The sequence below is a fragment of the Trichechus manatus genome, unplaced genomic scaffold (assembly GCF_000243295.1).
Source record: "Trichechus manatus latirostris isolate Lorelei unplaced genomic scaffold, TriManLat1.0 scaffold00050, whole genome shotgun sequence".
NCBI lineage: Eukaryota > Metazoa > Chordata > Mammalia > Sirenia > Trichechidae > Trichechus > Trichechus manatus.
In genome coordinates this window covers 15,982,360-15,997,363 of record NW_004443986.1, presented here as the reverse complement: position 1 = coordinate 15,997,363, position 15,004 = coordinate 15,982,360, and the positions used below count along the sequence as shown (strand labels likewise).

Below are 15,004 nucleotides of genomic sequence, written 5' to 3'. Positions count from 1 at the left end.
CAAGGAGCAGCTGGTGGATTTGAACTGCTAACCTTGTGGCTGACAGCTGAGCTCTTAACCACTGTACCATGAAGACTCCATCATGTCTATAGCACTGCTAAATGTGTTTGCATTATTTGTTTGATAATTTCTTCCTCTAAATTACATCTGCCCTCTTTTTCTGGAACTTCAGTTAATCAAATGTTTGTTTTCCAAAACCAATCTCCTAGTTTTCTTATCTTTTTTCCTCCTATTTTTTTAAATCCCTTTTTTGTTTAGCTATATTTTCTAGATTTCCATGACTTCTTGTCCTGTCCTTTTACTAAAATTTTAAATATCTATTATCATATTTTTAATTTTCAAGAATGTGTTCTTGCTGTTTGAATGTTCCTTTTTTTAAAGAGTACCTGTTGTTTGATAAATCAGATGTCTTATCTTGTTAAAGACATTTTTTGTTTTCAAGGAGTTATTTTGCTCCAAGCAGAAACTTTCTTTTTCTAAGTTTTTTGTTTTTATTTTTTCCCCAAGTAGTTCCTTTAGGTTTTTCCTTCAAGCTAGAGGTTTTTCTCAAATATCCAGTGGTTCTTTGCAGTCTATGTATATATTAAATGTGAGAAACTAAATTGCTTGTTGGAAGCTCCATTGTGTTAAGGTACTTGTCAGCAGTTCCCTGACACCCTGAAGTTGATTGGTAGGGTCCAGGACTTCTCATTGGAGGACCCCACATGTCAGTATGTCTAGTCTTTTCTCTAAGATGATTAAGTTATTTCAAAGAAAGATCTTATGCATGAGGTGAGGGGTGGAGGTGTATAGGCCTTGCTGCCAGCTTTCTTAGGGCTGAGTGTTCAAGGGTCTGGGGGTACTTCAGTGTGTAGACTTGGTTTTCTGTAGGATACCTCTTCCCAACTTTCACTGGGCCTAGTGTGCCCAAGTCTGGAGTTTCTTTGATTTAATTTCCCAAAGAATAAGTTCTCTGCAGAATAAATCTACTCACTTCTAGGATGAGGGAGGGGACCTGAGGATCTACATGCTCTTGCAGACTTTCAGCCAGTCCCTATGTTTTCAACCCCATGTCTTACCCTTACCTTCTGCGAGATCTAGTATTTACAAATTTTGAGACTTTCTGGGATTTTCTAATGTGAACTGGCTTCTCTCTCCTTTATATTCTGCTTTATTTCTCTGCAAACTATTTGTTCCCTTTCCATCTGACAAAAAAAAAGTTTTTTTCCATTAATTTGCCTTGTTACTTGTTGTCTCCTATTTTCTTGGACCACCAGATTTTTACTTTTTCAAAAGGTCTTTACTCTCACTTTAGTGGAGTTTCATAAGGGAACAGAAATAAACAAATGTGTTCAACCCACCAGGTTTTAGCAGAAGGGTTAAGTTCCATTTTGACATGTTGAGTTTAATATACCCATGGGACATCAGGTGAAAATGTTCAGCGGGAAGTTGGATGCATGAGCCTGAAGCTTTTGAGAAAAGCTATCATTTTCAGTGGTGTCAGCGGAAGGTGCTGTGGCAGAGAGGGTGTGTGGCATGAAGGTAAGCTGTCAACCGAGAATGGAATCCTGGAAAACCCAATATTTAAGGGGCGGGCAGAGGAAGAGAGAGCTAAGAAGGAGAAGATAGAGAAAAGTTAAGGAGATCCAAGAAAGTACAGTTACAGAAGGCAAGGCAATCATAAATTCATGAAAGGGGCAATGTGAGTGCTTTACAGAAGTCAAGGTAAAGACTGAAAGTTTTCTTTTGAATTTGGAAATATGGAGATTATTAATGATTTTAGCCAGATGATATGGGCAGAAGTTCAAGCGCAGCAAATAAGGGAGTAAAAATAGTTATGTGCTTTCAGAAACTACTGACAGAAACAATAATGTGTTTTGAGAGCTCAAGAAACAGAGGAACAAGTCTGGGCTTTTTCTGTTGTCTCCACTTTGGATACTATGCACGCTTGTTTTTAAAATACTTAGCGAGAGGCTTCAGTTGTGCAGCCTTCTGATTTTGCTAAACAGTCTAGCTGCAATTGTGTTGCCCTCTGATTGGCCTTCTGAAGATATTTGGCTGACTTGATTTTTGAGCTCATTTCGCTCAGCTCCCTCATATCTTTCTAGGGATGGTGTGCCCAAGTCAGACTGGATGGGACTTCAAATTCTGGGTGTGGTGGTTACAGCTGATACTATTAACCATGTCTTTCTTCAATTGCCTACCTGATGAAATGTTTGCAGGATAATAGAGACAGTAGGCTGCAGTGAGAAAGAACTCTGGCCCATTACACTTAGAATAAAACCAGAAATTCCATTCTTTTGGGCTCTCTGAGTAAGCCTGATAGATAGCACCTCCCTCTTCGCACCTGAGTTCTGAAAAAATTGAGAAATAAGACAAAAGAAGATGCAGATGAAGGGCAAAATATCACCTTTATTACAGAGACAGGCTGGGTTGGAGGATGTAGCTTTTACCTCTGTGCAGGTGGACTTCCCGGGCTGAAGTCCTGAGTTGAGCAAACTTGTCCACCATTCACAGGCCCACCCAGGGTGGAGAGAGAAAAGCCCTGTGGGGACAGGGAGAGAGTTGAGCCCAACATGCCCAGTTTAGTATTCCCAAGTTTACCCATTAGATAAATTTTTCCACCTCCCACAGAGTGAGCAAAGGAATGGAAAAAACCCGCAAGTGTTGAAACTTAGACTCTCGCTACACTGATGGAAATGGAGCTGGGAAGAAGCATATTCCTGAAACACATTTTGACTTTCAGCACCTAACCTGATCTGATACCTGATCCCACTTTGTACCACTCTCCCCCTCACTCACTCTTTTCCAGCTATGTGGCCTTCCTCATCACCTCCTTTTATAGGGCCTTTGTAGTCACTGTTCCTAATGTCTGGAATATCTTCTGCTTAGAGATTCACATGGAACTTTCTTACATCCTTCAGATCTGTTCAGAGGTCATCCCTACAGAGGCGCCTTTCCTGACCACCCTATCTAAAATAATACCACCTCCTGACGCTGTCATGCTCTGTCTCTTTACCCTGCTTTATTTTTCTTCACAGCTCTCACTGTCCCCCACTAGAATGTAAGCTCCACAAAGGCAGACACTTTGTCTTTTTTGTTTTCCATTTTATTCTCTGTGACTAGATAATGTCTGATACATACATATATAGATAGATGGATGGATGGATGGACGGACGGACGGACAGGTAAATTGATAGCTGCCGTCGAGTCAACTCATACTCGTGGCAGCCTTATGTACAACAGAATGAAACATTGTGCAGTCCTGTGTCATCCTCATGATCATTGGCATGTTTTAGTACATCATTATGGCTATTGTGCCAATCCTTCTCACCAAGGATCTCCCTCACCCTCGCTGGCCCTTTACTTCACCAAACATGCTGTCCTCCTCCAGCAATTGATCACTTCTGATGATGTGTCCTAAGCAAGCAAGTAAGACATGTTCTGCTGTGATCCATCAGGTTTTCATTGGCTACTTTTTGGAAGTAGATCACCGAGCCTTCTTCTTAGTCTGTCTTAGACTGGTAGATCTGCTGAAACCTAGCCACCATGGATGACACTGCTGGTACATGAAATACTGGTGGTATAGCTTCCAGCATCACAGTAATATGCTAGCCACCCCATTACAACAAACTGAAAGATACTCGTATGATACATTTGTTGTTGTTGTTAAGAGCTAAAGAAATATTTGTTTATTAAATGAGTGTATGGTCCAGTTAATTTGGAGTCTGTCCCAGATTTACTACTGATGAGATTGCTATTGGAGCCCTGGAGGCAGAGTGGTTAAGAGCTCCACTGCTAACCAAAAGGTCCGTAGTTTAAATCCACCAGTCGCTCCTTGGAAACCCTATGGGGCAGTTCTACTCTGTCCTGTAGGGTCACTATGAGTTAGAACAGACTTGACGGTAACGGGTTTTGTTTTGTTTTTTTTAGAATGTTATTACCTTGGCAAGTTGTTCAATTGATGGGCCTCTATTGAACAGCTGCACTAATTGCTTTCAAGAGTGATAAAACCCATTGCCGTCGAGTTGATTCCAGCTCATAACGACCCTATAGGATAGAGTAGAACTGCCCCATATGATTTCCAAGGAGCACCTGGTGGATTTGAACTAGCAACCTTTTGGTTAGCAGCCGTAGCTCTTAACCACTACACCACCAGGGTTTCCCCAAGAGTGATAGTGAGAATCAAATGAGATGATAGACAGAAATGAGCTGAGGAAAGTATGAAAGAAATGAAAAGAAGTATTATGGCCATTACTGCCAAGAATAATCTGTTTTGGAATCAGGGAGGAGAAGTTTCTTGACACCTCAGGAAGCAATGGTTAAGGTGACCACATGGCAGGATTCCCCTGCAATGGGATCATCCTCATATAAAATGTTCTCATCCATTGTTCCTAGTCTTACCCTTGTATTTTCTACACTGTGCATTCTGATTTTTTATTTGAAAAATTTAGTCACACTTGGTAGGAAAACAGTCTGATCCGAAAATGAATCGAGCTATATTTATTTAAGCAAAAAGAATAAGGAATTTCTCAGTGGAAGACACTGCCTTTGCCACAAGGTTTTAAAAGCGTATATAAGGCAACTATGAACTTTAGCTACTCAAAAAAAAAAAAAAAGAAAGAAAGAAAGTATTTTCAAAACTGAAGGAGATACACTAGAAATCCATTATGAAGCAATGCCTGGGTATGATTTTCACTTCTTTGAAGATAAAATTTCTTCTAAATCGCTTGCAATTTCAGTATCCATAAGCCCTATATGGTATGCCAAGATAATTCAGTTTACAGAGAATTCTCTTTGTCAAAATGTGCATTGAAGCAGATTTTGTTATATTATGTCATTTATACAGTGGTCTATGGAGAGTACATGGACTTTGAAGTCATCTAGATCCGGCTTCAAATTCCAGCTTCGCCACATAATAGCTGAGAGGGCTTGAGAGAATTAGTTACCTAGGGACTTCATTTCTCCAACTGGACTTAGGGCTTGTCTAAGAATAGTAGTGAAAGAAACATCTGCTGCCTGTGAGCAAGTGAAAGGCTCTGAGGAGTTCTATAACAAGAAAACCTGTTTAATTTTGTTTAACCCAGAATATCCCAAACTTTGTTTTTCTTATAAAATCTATTAATATTCTGAACTAATGTTCCATAAAGCACCTTGTGGGAAACCCTGGCTCTCAATAATGCCAGACATATCTTACATATGATATAAATTTAGCTTCCTTTTCCCATTTTATTTTTAGCTACTCAAAACTTTCACTTGGATGCTTGGATGCTGTATTAGAGTTTTCCAGAGAAACAGAACCAATAAGAACACACACACACACATATACATACAGAGAGAGAGAGAGAGACAAGAAAGAGACATTTATTTTAAGAAGTTGGCTCACACAATTGTGGAGGTTAGCAAATTCAGAATCTGTAGGGCAGGTGGCAGGCTGGAAACTCTGGCAGGGTGTCTGTGTTACAGGCTTAAACCAGACTCCTCCTTCAGGAATTTCAGTTTTTGCTCTTAAGGCCTTCAACTGATTGGATGAAGCCCATGTAGTATAAAGCATATTACATCATGGAGGGTAGAATGCTTTACTTGAGGTCAACTGATTTAAATGCTAATCACAGGTAAATACTTTATAACAGAATCTAGACTAGTCTTTGACCAAACAACTGGGCCACATAGCCTAGCCTGTTTAACACACAAAAACGAACCATAACAGATGCCTAATGGGCAATTTAAAGTAGCGCTCATAAAGTAGCGCTCTTGGAGTTTGGTACCCTCATCCCCTCCGTCTGACTCCTTTCACAGTCTTCCCCATCTCTGTTAATGGTCCCACTATCCATGCAGCCACTAAACAAAAAACATAGGAGTCATCCTTTTGTCTCCTCTTTCCATTAGCCATTGTATCCAGTCTATTATCAAATCCTGGTGATGTGTCTCCAAAATGTACCTGACCACTTCTTACCACCTCCACTTTAGTGGGCTAAAGCTTTAACAGATTTGTTTATGGCATAGTTTAATTCTGTGGGGATAGAATATGTGGCCACTTGACCACTTCTGGCCCCAGCCTCTATCATCTCTCCGGGATTGTTACATCAACCTCCTAATTGGTGTCTTGGTTCCGGTCTTATTCTCTTAAAGTCCATTTGCTAGGTAGCAACCAGGTTGATCATTTCACAGTGTAAATCACACCATATTACTCCCTTGCTTAAAAATTTCCAATGGTATCCCATTGCAATTAGAACAAAAGGCTAAACATGTGAACACAGGTAAGAATCTACATGTTTTGGCCCTGCCCACTTCTCCAACCTTGTCATATGCCACCTCCTCCTTCCTTGACTGTGCTTCCACCAGCCAACAATGCATAAGCTTGTTCTCACCTCAGGACCTTTGCACTGTTTCCCCAGGCTGGCTGTTTCTCATTTCACAGGTCATCTACACAGAGATGTGTTTTCTGACCACCGTTAGAGCAAACACTTTTTCTGAGGGCACTCAGAACAGGGCCTAGGATATAGATGTTCCTCCAAAATATTTACTGAATGAATAAAGGTCACACAGAAGTGTGTTCCATGGAACTGTTAATAGATATTACCAAAAACAACAACAAACAAACCTTAGGCTGTTGCTGTTGAGTTGATTCCAACTCATAGCAACCACATAGGACAGAGTAGAACTGCCCCATAGGGTTTCCAAGGAGCGGCTGGTGGATTCAAACTGCTGACCTTTTGGTTAGCAGCCAAGCTCTTAACAACTGTGATACCAGGGCTCCTAATAGGTATTACACAGGAAAAGAAAAAAAGGCTTTCCTGCTCTAATACTGTTGACTTGGGAAATACTGGGTTAAAGTTTTATTTATTTTGTTTTTAAGATTCATTTGTTTATGATTTATTTCTTTACTCTGGAACTTCACAGACATGTATTAATTTAATTCCGAGAGGATATAGTATGTAATGAGCCCTGGGAAGTGGAAATGGTTAGCGCCTGGCTGCTAACTGAAAGGTTGAAATTCAACCTAATCAGTGGCTCCATGGGAGTAAGCCCTGGCAATCTGCTCCTGTAAAGATTACAACCTAGAAAACCCTACGAGGTAACTCTGAGTCGAAACTGATTGCACCTAACAACAACAACATAGTATGTAGTGTTTCCAGACTTACCTGAAAAGGGAGCGGGGGCATTTGTTCACATAGCACATATTGGAAAATGCTGGGATAGGGGCTGTAAAAGGGTCTTTGGAGACTGATTTGAACTGGCCTCAATTCCTTGCTCTACCACTTACTAGCTGTCTGAACTTGGGTAAGTAATTTAAATTCTCTGAGGCTCCGTTTCTCATCTGTAGAGTGGGATGGTAATAGTACTTACCAGGTAAAGGTTAGAAATAAAGAATATAAAGCAATTAGCACAGTTCCTCGTATATAGGAAGCAGCTGATAACTGATAATATTACTGGTATCAGAGTCCCTGGATGGCACTCAACTACTAGCTGAAAGGTTGGTGGTTCGAACCCACCCAGAAGCGCCTCAGAAGACAGGCCTGGTGATCTGCTTCTGAAAGGTCACAGTTTTGAAAACCCTATGGAGCACAGTTCTACTAGGCACACAAGGGGTCACCATGCGTTGGAACTAACTTGATGGCAGCTAACAACAGCTTTCCTGGTATCATAATCATGATGATGCTTTTAATCATAGGGATGGTCCTTCTGTTTTGAAATTGTTATTAACATTTTGGAACATGTCTGCTTTGCACTGCTTAACCTACTCATTTTTTTTTTTTTCCTTTTTTGTTTGGGGTGAGATTCCAAGGGAATGCTCCTTACTGTAGTGTCAGAGAAGATTAGTTTTCTCTTCTTCCTGATTCTTTTCATTCTCTATCACACATAACTCTATTTTGTCTCCCTTTCCTGCAAGTGCAAGGATCTGGAGGCAGAGACAGGGAAGACTAATTCATTAGAGAGCTTAGGCAGCAGTCTGATGCCAGACGAGTGGCCTGTGAAAGGAGATAGGCCGGTAAGTCTCAACCCCACTTAGGCAAAAGTTTGCCCTTTACCTGTGTGCTGCGTACCATGTCCTCTCTGGGAAAAAGGACTTCAGATAGGAATTTTAGAAATTAAAATGATGTCTCAAGGAAGCTGAATAGTGGGTCCCTGAAAATAAAGCTTTTCTTTTATCATTCGTTTACATGGAAACTGTACAACAAAATAGCTAGATGGGGAATTTGAGCTGGGATTTAATTCAGCTTTGCAAACAGCCCTTTATTACAAGATTCAAATGCTTTGACTATGCTTGGATAATCTGGAGAGGTGAATTAATCTTATTTTAAATACAATAACCACTTTCTCGTACCTTTGTTTTATTATAGATTTTGTAGAAGTATCTATTACTACTTGGCTTTTTTTTTTCTTCTCTCTTTTTTTTTTGTGGAATCATAGATGTTTTTATTATGTTGGGAGTTACTAAAACCAGTTCAGTACACAAGGGAAATTCAAATGACTGTTTTAATTTCAGCTAAAATATTTATTATATAAAAGATTTTCACTGTTTGATTGAAATAATCTATGTTATAAAAAGGAGAAGTGGGCAGAAGGAGAAGATCGGAGAGATAATCAAGGCTGGCTCAAACATTTGCTCTTTGTGCCTTTGTTCTTGTTCTGGAGTTTTTGTTTTTGATTCTTTTTTCAATGGTAGAGCACACACTTTCCAGTGACTTTTTCAAGTTTCCTTTTTTTGAGACCTTGTGTATCTGGGCGTGTTATTCGTTGGTTCCATAAATGACAACTTTGCAGGATTTAACCTTGCTTCTTCTGCTAGTCATTTCAATTGGAATTGGAGTGTGAGTTGATGGAAAGTATGGAGAGTGAGACCAGTGGTGTGCAGATAAATGTTTAACAAAGCCCTGATTGTGGCATTTGCCAATTTCCCTGGTGTAAATACTCTCACAGTGGCTGATTTCAAGTTACGAGCAAGATGTCACTGAGCTCAGAGCTTGGAAGAGATGCATAGTAGCTCACCATTATATAATATTTCCACCAGACACATATGAAGAAACTCCAGAGGGTAGATAATAGTAAAATGTAGTAAAATAATTAGAAAATGATGTTTTGAGTGTTTATTACTTTTGTTTTTAATGTAACTTATTTAATGGTAAGTTTTTATAGTTTAATTTTTAATTATGGTTGTTTTGAACAACCAGCTCTCAAAGTTCCTGAAAATCTAACCATTGGCTCTGACTGACCGGCTCTATCACACCAAGTGGGGCGCGGAGAGGAGTCACTGTCTTGTCCAAGGTCCTCCGAGTGAGTCGTAGCAGAACTTTTGGTGAGTATGGAGCTGTTTCTAAAAACCCAACTTCTCTAGAAAGGTTTACTTATTAATTTTACTATTTATTCATGTGCTTACTTGTTTAATGCATCCACTAACAATCTACGATAGGGGTTTAGGATTATTTAGGCTGTTATTATATACTGAGGCGATAAGAACTAGAATATCCAAATAGGATTGTAACCAAAGATGGGAGGGTGGAAAGCAGATTTGATTTACAGCCGTATTTTCTAGCTTTGAGTCTGGCCCTGCTGCTCACCAGAGATGTAGTCTTGGACAAGTCGCTTACTTACATCTCTGGCTTCAGTTTTTTTTGTTTTTAAGATAAAAGAACATTTTTATGAACATTTAGTATCTTATGCAGGTCTAAAACATCATGATTCATTCTTTAGATCCATCAATTCATCAAATATTGTTTAGTACCTATTAAGTGCATACCTGTTTGATGTTAACTGCCTTCCAGATGATTCCAACTCATGGCAACCTTATGTACAGTAGGACAAAATGTTGCCTAGTCCTGTATCATCCTCAAGATTGCCACCATGTTCAATTCCATCATTGTGGCTGTTGTGTCAATCCATCTCACCAAGAGTCTCCCTCGTCCTCCCTAGCCCTCTGTTTCACCAAACATGATGTCCTCCTCCAGCGATTGATCTTTCCTGATGATGTGTTCAAAGCAAGGAAGTCAGACAATGTTCTGTTGGGATCCATAAGGTTTTCTTTTCACTGGCTAATTTTTGGAAGTAGATTGCCAGGCCTTTCATCCTAACCTGTCTTTGTCTGGCAGTTCCACTGAAACCTGTCCACCATGTGTGATCCTGCTGGTATTTGAAATACTGGTGGCATAGCTTCTAGCCTCACAGCAACATGCAAGCCACTACAATAAGACAAACTGATAGACAAGTGGTGGATGGCACTACTCTGAGAATAATAAAATACAAACATAATAACAATAATAATAATACGACAGCATCTCACATTTGTGCAGAGCCTTCTAATCTACCACGGAGAGAATTTACTTTGGGTCTCTGAGGTTCTGTGGCTTCAGGAGATCGGGAGACATCTTAACAGAATGTTAGAGAAAGAACCTATTCTGAAAAAGACAAACAGAACCTTATTCCTAGGAAACGCAAGAGGTCATAACCAGGTAGTAATATGGAAGGCCACAAGCATTTTTTTTTTTGCCATGTCTATCAGTTGCTTCCTTTTGTTTTTTAAAAAAGCAAACCCAAAACTAATTTTTCTGATTATAAGATTATTTATTGTAGAACATTATTGTAGAATTCTTAGGAAGTAGTAAATAAGGAGAAAATAAAAATCAATACCACCACCCAGAGATAACTATTTTCAACTTATAATTTTACAATTTTATTCTATTTATGTTTTCTGTGCTTATTTGGTTAAGACATGTTGGCTAACCAACCAGTTGCTGTTGAGTTGATTTGGAATCATGGCGCCCCCATGTGTTTCAGAGTAGAACTGCTCCATAGGGTTTTCAAGGCTGTGACCTTTTGGAAGCAGACCGCCACACCTTTCTTTTGAGGTGCCTCTGGGTAGGTTCAAACCGCCAACCTTTAGGTTAGTAGTCAAGCGCTAAACTGTGCACCACCTAGGGAACAGTTGATGTTGACTAGGCTTTGGTAAAATAGTTTCCCTTGAGGACAGGTCATTGTTAAGACCAGAGGAGCGCTCTGGGTGTATTTCAAAATAGTTCCTTCTTTCTCCCTCTGCTGGAAGCATGCTAGTTTTCTCCCATCTTCATGGTGGGGGTCCTGAGGGTAAAACTTGTCAAAGTGTGGATCCCACTCTAAGGCTGGGGTTTTTGTCTCTTGAGCTAGTCCACACTCAGTCTCCAGCAATTAATCAATTACCCTTTAAATAGTCCTACTGGCTCCAGTGGCAGTTTTTCCTTCCAGTAAGCTGTGATTTTCTGTATTTGCCTGTATCCTCAGTTTTCGGGGCGATGGTTTGCCCTGTGACCTCCATTCTCTGAAGAATCTAAGAGAAGTTGCTGATTTTCAGTTTTTTAGCTTTTTTCTTGTTGCGAGGATGGGAATGACCACTTTCAAGCTCCTTCTTTACATGTCAGGCTGGAAACTGGAATTCTTCTATGTATATTTTAGCTAGTTGATATCATACCATATGTGCAATATAATATGCTGCTTTTCTTTGCCTAACATTTTATCATATTTCCCAAAACATTCTTAGTAGAATTATTTTGATGGCTATATGTTATTCCAACTTTTTGATATACAGTAACTTACTTATCCAATGTCTTATTGCTGGGAGTTTACATTGTTAACAGTTTTTATTATTCTAAAGCCTACTGTGATAAATAGCTTTATTTGTATCAAAAAATTATACATTGGACACATGGTTTCCGACCGTAATATTTGAGGCCTAGTAACACAATTTGCGCAAATCATATACTTTTGACCTTAGGTTATTTGATTCTGCCAATATTGCTTTGATAATATTCAGCTACATTTTATTCTATTTCTTAAGATTTGTTGTGAGGAACATTTTTGCCTGAATCTTTCAGTATGATATATTTGAACTGGAAATAACACCAGTGTTTTCATATTATTTCAAATAGATATATGATAAAAATGTATGGTTAATAGATTTTTTGACTTTCTGAAGGAGATAGCTTCTAGTGCAGTTTATTTGCTTAGAATGTGCTCACTAAACGTTCTATAAATAAAAAAGATTCAGGCTAATTTAGAATAAGCAAAAACATTTGAGAAGGATGCTAAGGAAAACAAAAAACTACTTCTCCATTCAGCTTTGTTTTTCATTAGGGAGATGACATCTAAACACAGCTCAGGAATTCTGACTGTTAAGTGAGAACTGTGAAATGAAGTTATGTTGTTGCTTTAATTCACCTACCTGGGAAACCATGACTCTAATAGTTACTTGATTAAATGTTAATGAGAGCTACTAAATTGACCTAACTCATGTATTAGATTTATGTCAATTAAAACAAGACCAGTTCTACTTCTTTCTTGCTTTAACGTCTTTGAGTCAACAACTGCTTACAGGGGAAGTGTTGTAACTACCCTAGTAATTTAAATATGAATGGATTCCATTAAAGGGGGCTGGAGGTTTGCAGGAGGAAGATTGAGAAATTAGATGGCATGATCACTTTCTTATTTCTGCCCCCAGGAAAAACTTCTTACTGGAAAAGCTTCTTCCATTATTTTTTTAATACCTCAATTTTTTTTTTTTCCTGACCAGTTAGAGTAAGATTTCAAGCATTCCTTGGAAGTAGCTGTGCTGTTAAAACATCAGTGTAACAAGTTCACGTAATTAAAAAAAAATGTTTTAACAGTGCCATAATGGCCATTACCCTTGGGCTTCATGGAAATCTAATTTCAGTTTCTAAATTCATTTTGTTCCTTATTATAGTTAATAATGGGAAAAAGCATTTTTTTAAGCTACATTCTGTGTTTGGTTGGACTTGTTTATATTAAGTATGGGGAAATATATTAAGTCAACCATGAGAAATGACAAGGGTTATATATTCAATCAAATTATAATTGTAAACTTTTATCTTACTGGGGAAATGTGGCTGAAAAGCTTTTTAAATTTTCTACAACCAATATTTTCATATTATGCCAAATTGGATTGTGATAAGTATGTGGATAATAGATTTTTACACATTTTGTATTTTTAAGATGTTTTAATGGCTTGGCATTTTAAAGCACTAAACAATCAAAAGCAGATTTTCTGTTTGCATAATTGCATATTTCTTTTTTGTTCAGAAATCTGAATGAGTGGAGTATTTATTCATTTCATGTGTTTTATTTAGAATTTAGAGCTAAGACCTGGGACAGGGGGAGGCAAGTGAGGCACTCGCCTCAGGCATAAAATTTAATGGGGCGTCAAAAAACTCAATAGTTAAAATAGATAATATAAACAGTATAAGTAAATAATATTTTGATGCAATATTTAAAAAAATCATGATGAACAAAAAACTGTCAAAATTTTAGAAAAAGACGAGACCCAACCCTGCACCATCACCTCACTTGCCTCACACTAGTCCTGGCCCTGAATGGGTTCAAGTCCTGATTGCTCCACTTTCGTGTCCTTGGATTAGGCACGCCTTTGAGTCAAGTCTTCCTAATCTAAAACTGGGGATAATAATCCTCATTTTCCATGTTATTGGGAGACTCAAATAAGCTAATAATACGTGAGAAAGCCCACTGTCAATACAAATTACATGTTTATTTATAATTTTAGGTAAATCACCGTACAATTTTAAGTCATTGTTATTATCAGCCCAGATGAATACTCCAAGCAAACATCAGATTTGAAGATTCTTGGAAAGCTTTGTGCTAATAAAGTTTGGGGCCTCCTTCTTGAGTTTAACAGCTAGCAATAGAAGCGGTGACCGAGAGACAGTTGCAGAAACTTCCTTCTCTTCCTTCTTTCTTTTCTATTCTTGGATGCAAAGTTTGATGATTTGTAAAAGACAGAAAATATGACCAAAAATCCATTGTTTGTATTAAATTTCACTGCAAAGTACCCATGGACAATTGAGGTCTCACCTTTGCTCAAGCCTCTACACACCAGCGATGCCTTCCCCATCTCTCCCACCTGTCTGAATTCCACCACCATGACCAGCTACTGTGGAGTTGACTGTGACTCCTATGACCCTGTGTATGTCAGCATAGAACTGTGCTCCATAGGATTTTTAATGGCTGATTTTTTCAGAAGTAGATCACCAGGCCTTTCTTCCAAGGTACTTCTGGGTAGACTTGAACCTCCAACCTTTCAGTTAGCAGCCAACTGCATTAACCACTTCTACCACCCCGGGACTCCATGTGAGTTCTACCCAAGCTTTATTCACAGCCCACCTTGGAAAGGCCTTCCTTGGCTGCCTGGCTACTCTCCATCCTCTGCCCTCCTGAAGTGGAATAACTGTCCTTGCAACGTTTTTGGTGACCAATTATAGTGTCCTTGTTGTCTTAAGGCTTTATCTCATCTTGCATTGAATTTACTTTCCAGACTATTTAAAAAAATGTGTAAGGGGTTTCTCCAGTTCCATTTCTAAATACCTTGAAGGACTCCCCACTAGACAGCTCAGGTGAGCAGGGGTTTGATTTGTCTGATTCATAGTGGTACTCACCACGGTTAGCAAAGGGCCTTACACACAATACACATTGTTTTGAGTGAATAAATAAATGTCTTACATAATACATGTTTACTCTTTTGATTCATTTGTGGAATGTTGCTGTTTTTGTCCTAGAACTAGAGGGAAAGTTTGGCGCCATGTGGAAGGTGATCATTTTGCTGGTCCTATCAACGCTCAACCCTAGTGATGGACTATTTCATTCCTTATACCAAAATGTCCAGGTTTCCACACCAAAAAGGGGGGATCCAGGAAAGCCATTATTCCTTACCCCTTATATTGAAGCTGGGAACACTGTGAAAGGTAAGTTTAATTAATCAGAAACTGCCTGTATAATTTTAGCTGTTTCTTTTCTTTCAGTTTTTAAAGCAATTCTCCTACAGGATGTGGGCAAAATACATTTTGGTAATTCTGTGCATTTGTTTTATTTCAAGTGTCAATTTTTTTTTTTGATTGTACTTCAGGTGAAGGCTTACCGAACAAATAGTTTTCATGAAACAGTAGTACACATATTGTTTTATGACATTGGTTAACAACCCCACAACATGTCAACCCTCTAACTTCTCAACCTTTTTTTTTTTTTGGTG

The 15,004-nt window shown here is 38.8% G+C and overlaps 1 protein-coding gene across 2 annotated transcripts in view; it reads left to right on the top strand.

The window, feature by feature from the left end:
- Positions 1 to 1,370: 1,370 nt before the first annotated feature.
- CPVL (carboxypeptidase vitellogenic like) overlaps positions 1,371 to 15,004 on the top strand; it is a 128,558-nt gene continuing 114,924 nt past the window's right edge. Inside the window, exons 1-3 of one of the 2 annotated variants that reach the window (XM_023732361.1) lie at positions 1,371 to 1,521; positions 9,156 to 9,280; positions 14,535 to 14,720. In XM_023732361.1, coding sequence (XP_023588129.1) covers positions 14,558 to 14,720 — 163 coding nt within the window. In that variant the 5' untranslated portion in view covers positions 1,371 to 1,521; positions 9,156 to 9,280; positions 14,535 to 14,557. Of the gene's footprint in view, positions 1,522 to 7,911; positions 7,973 to 9,155; positions 9,281 to 14,534; positions 14,721 to 15,004 lie in introns of those variants that run through there. The other variant, XM_023732362.1, reaches the window with a different exon arrangement.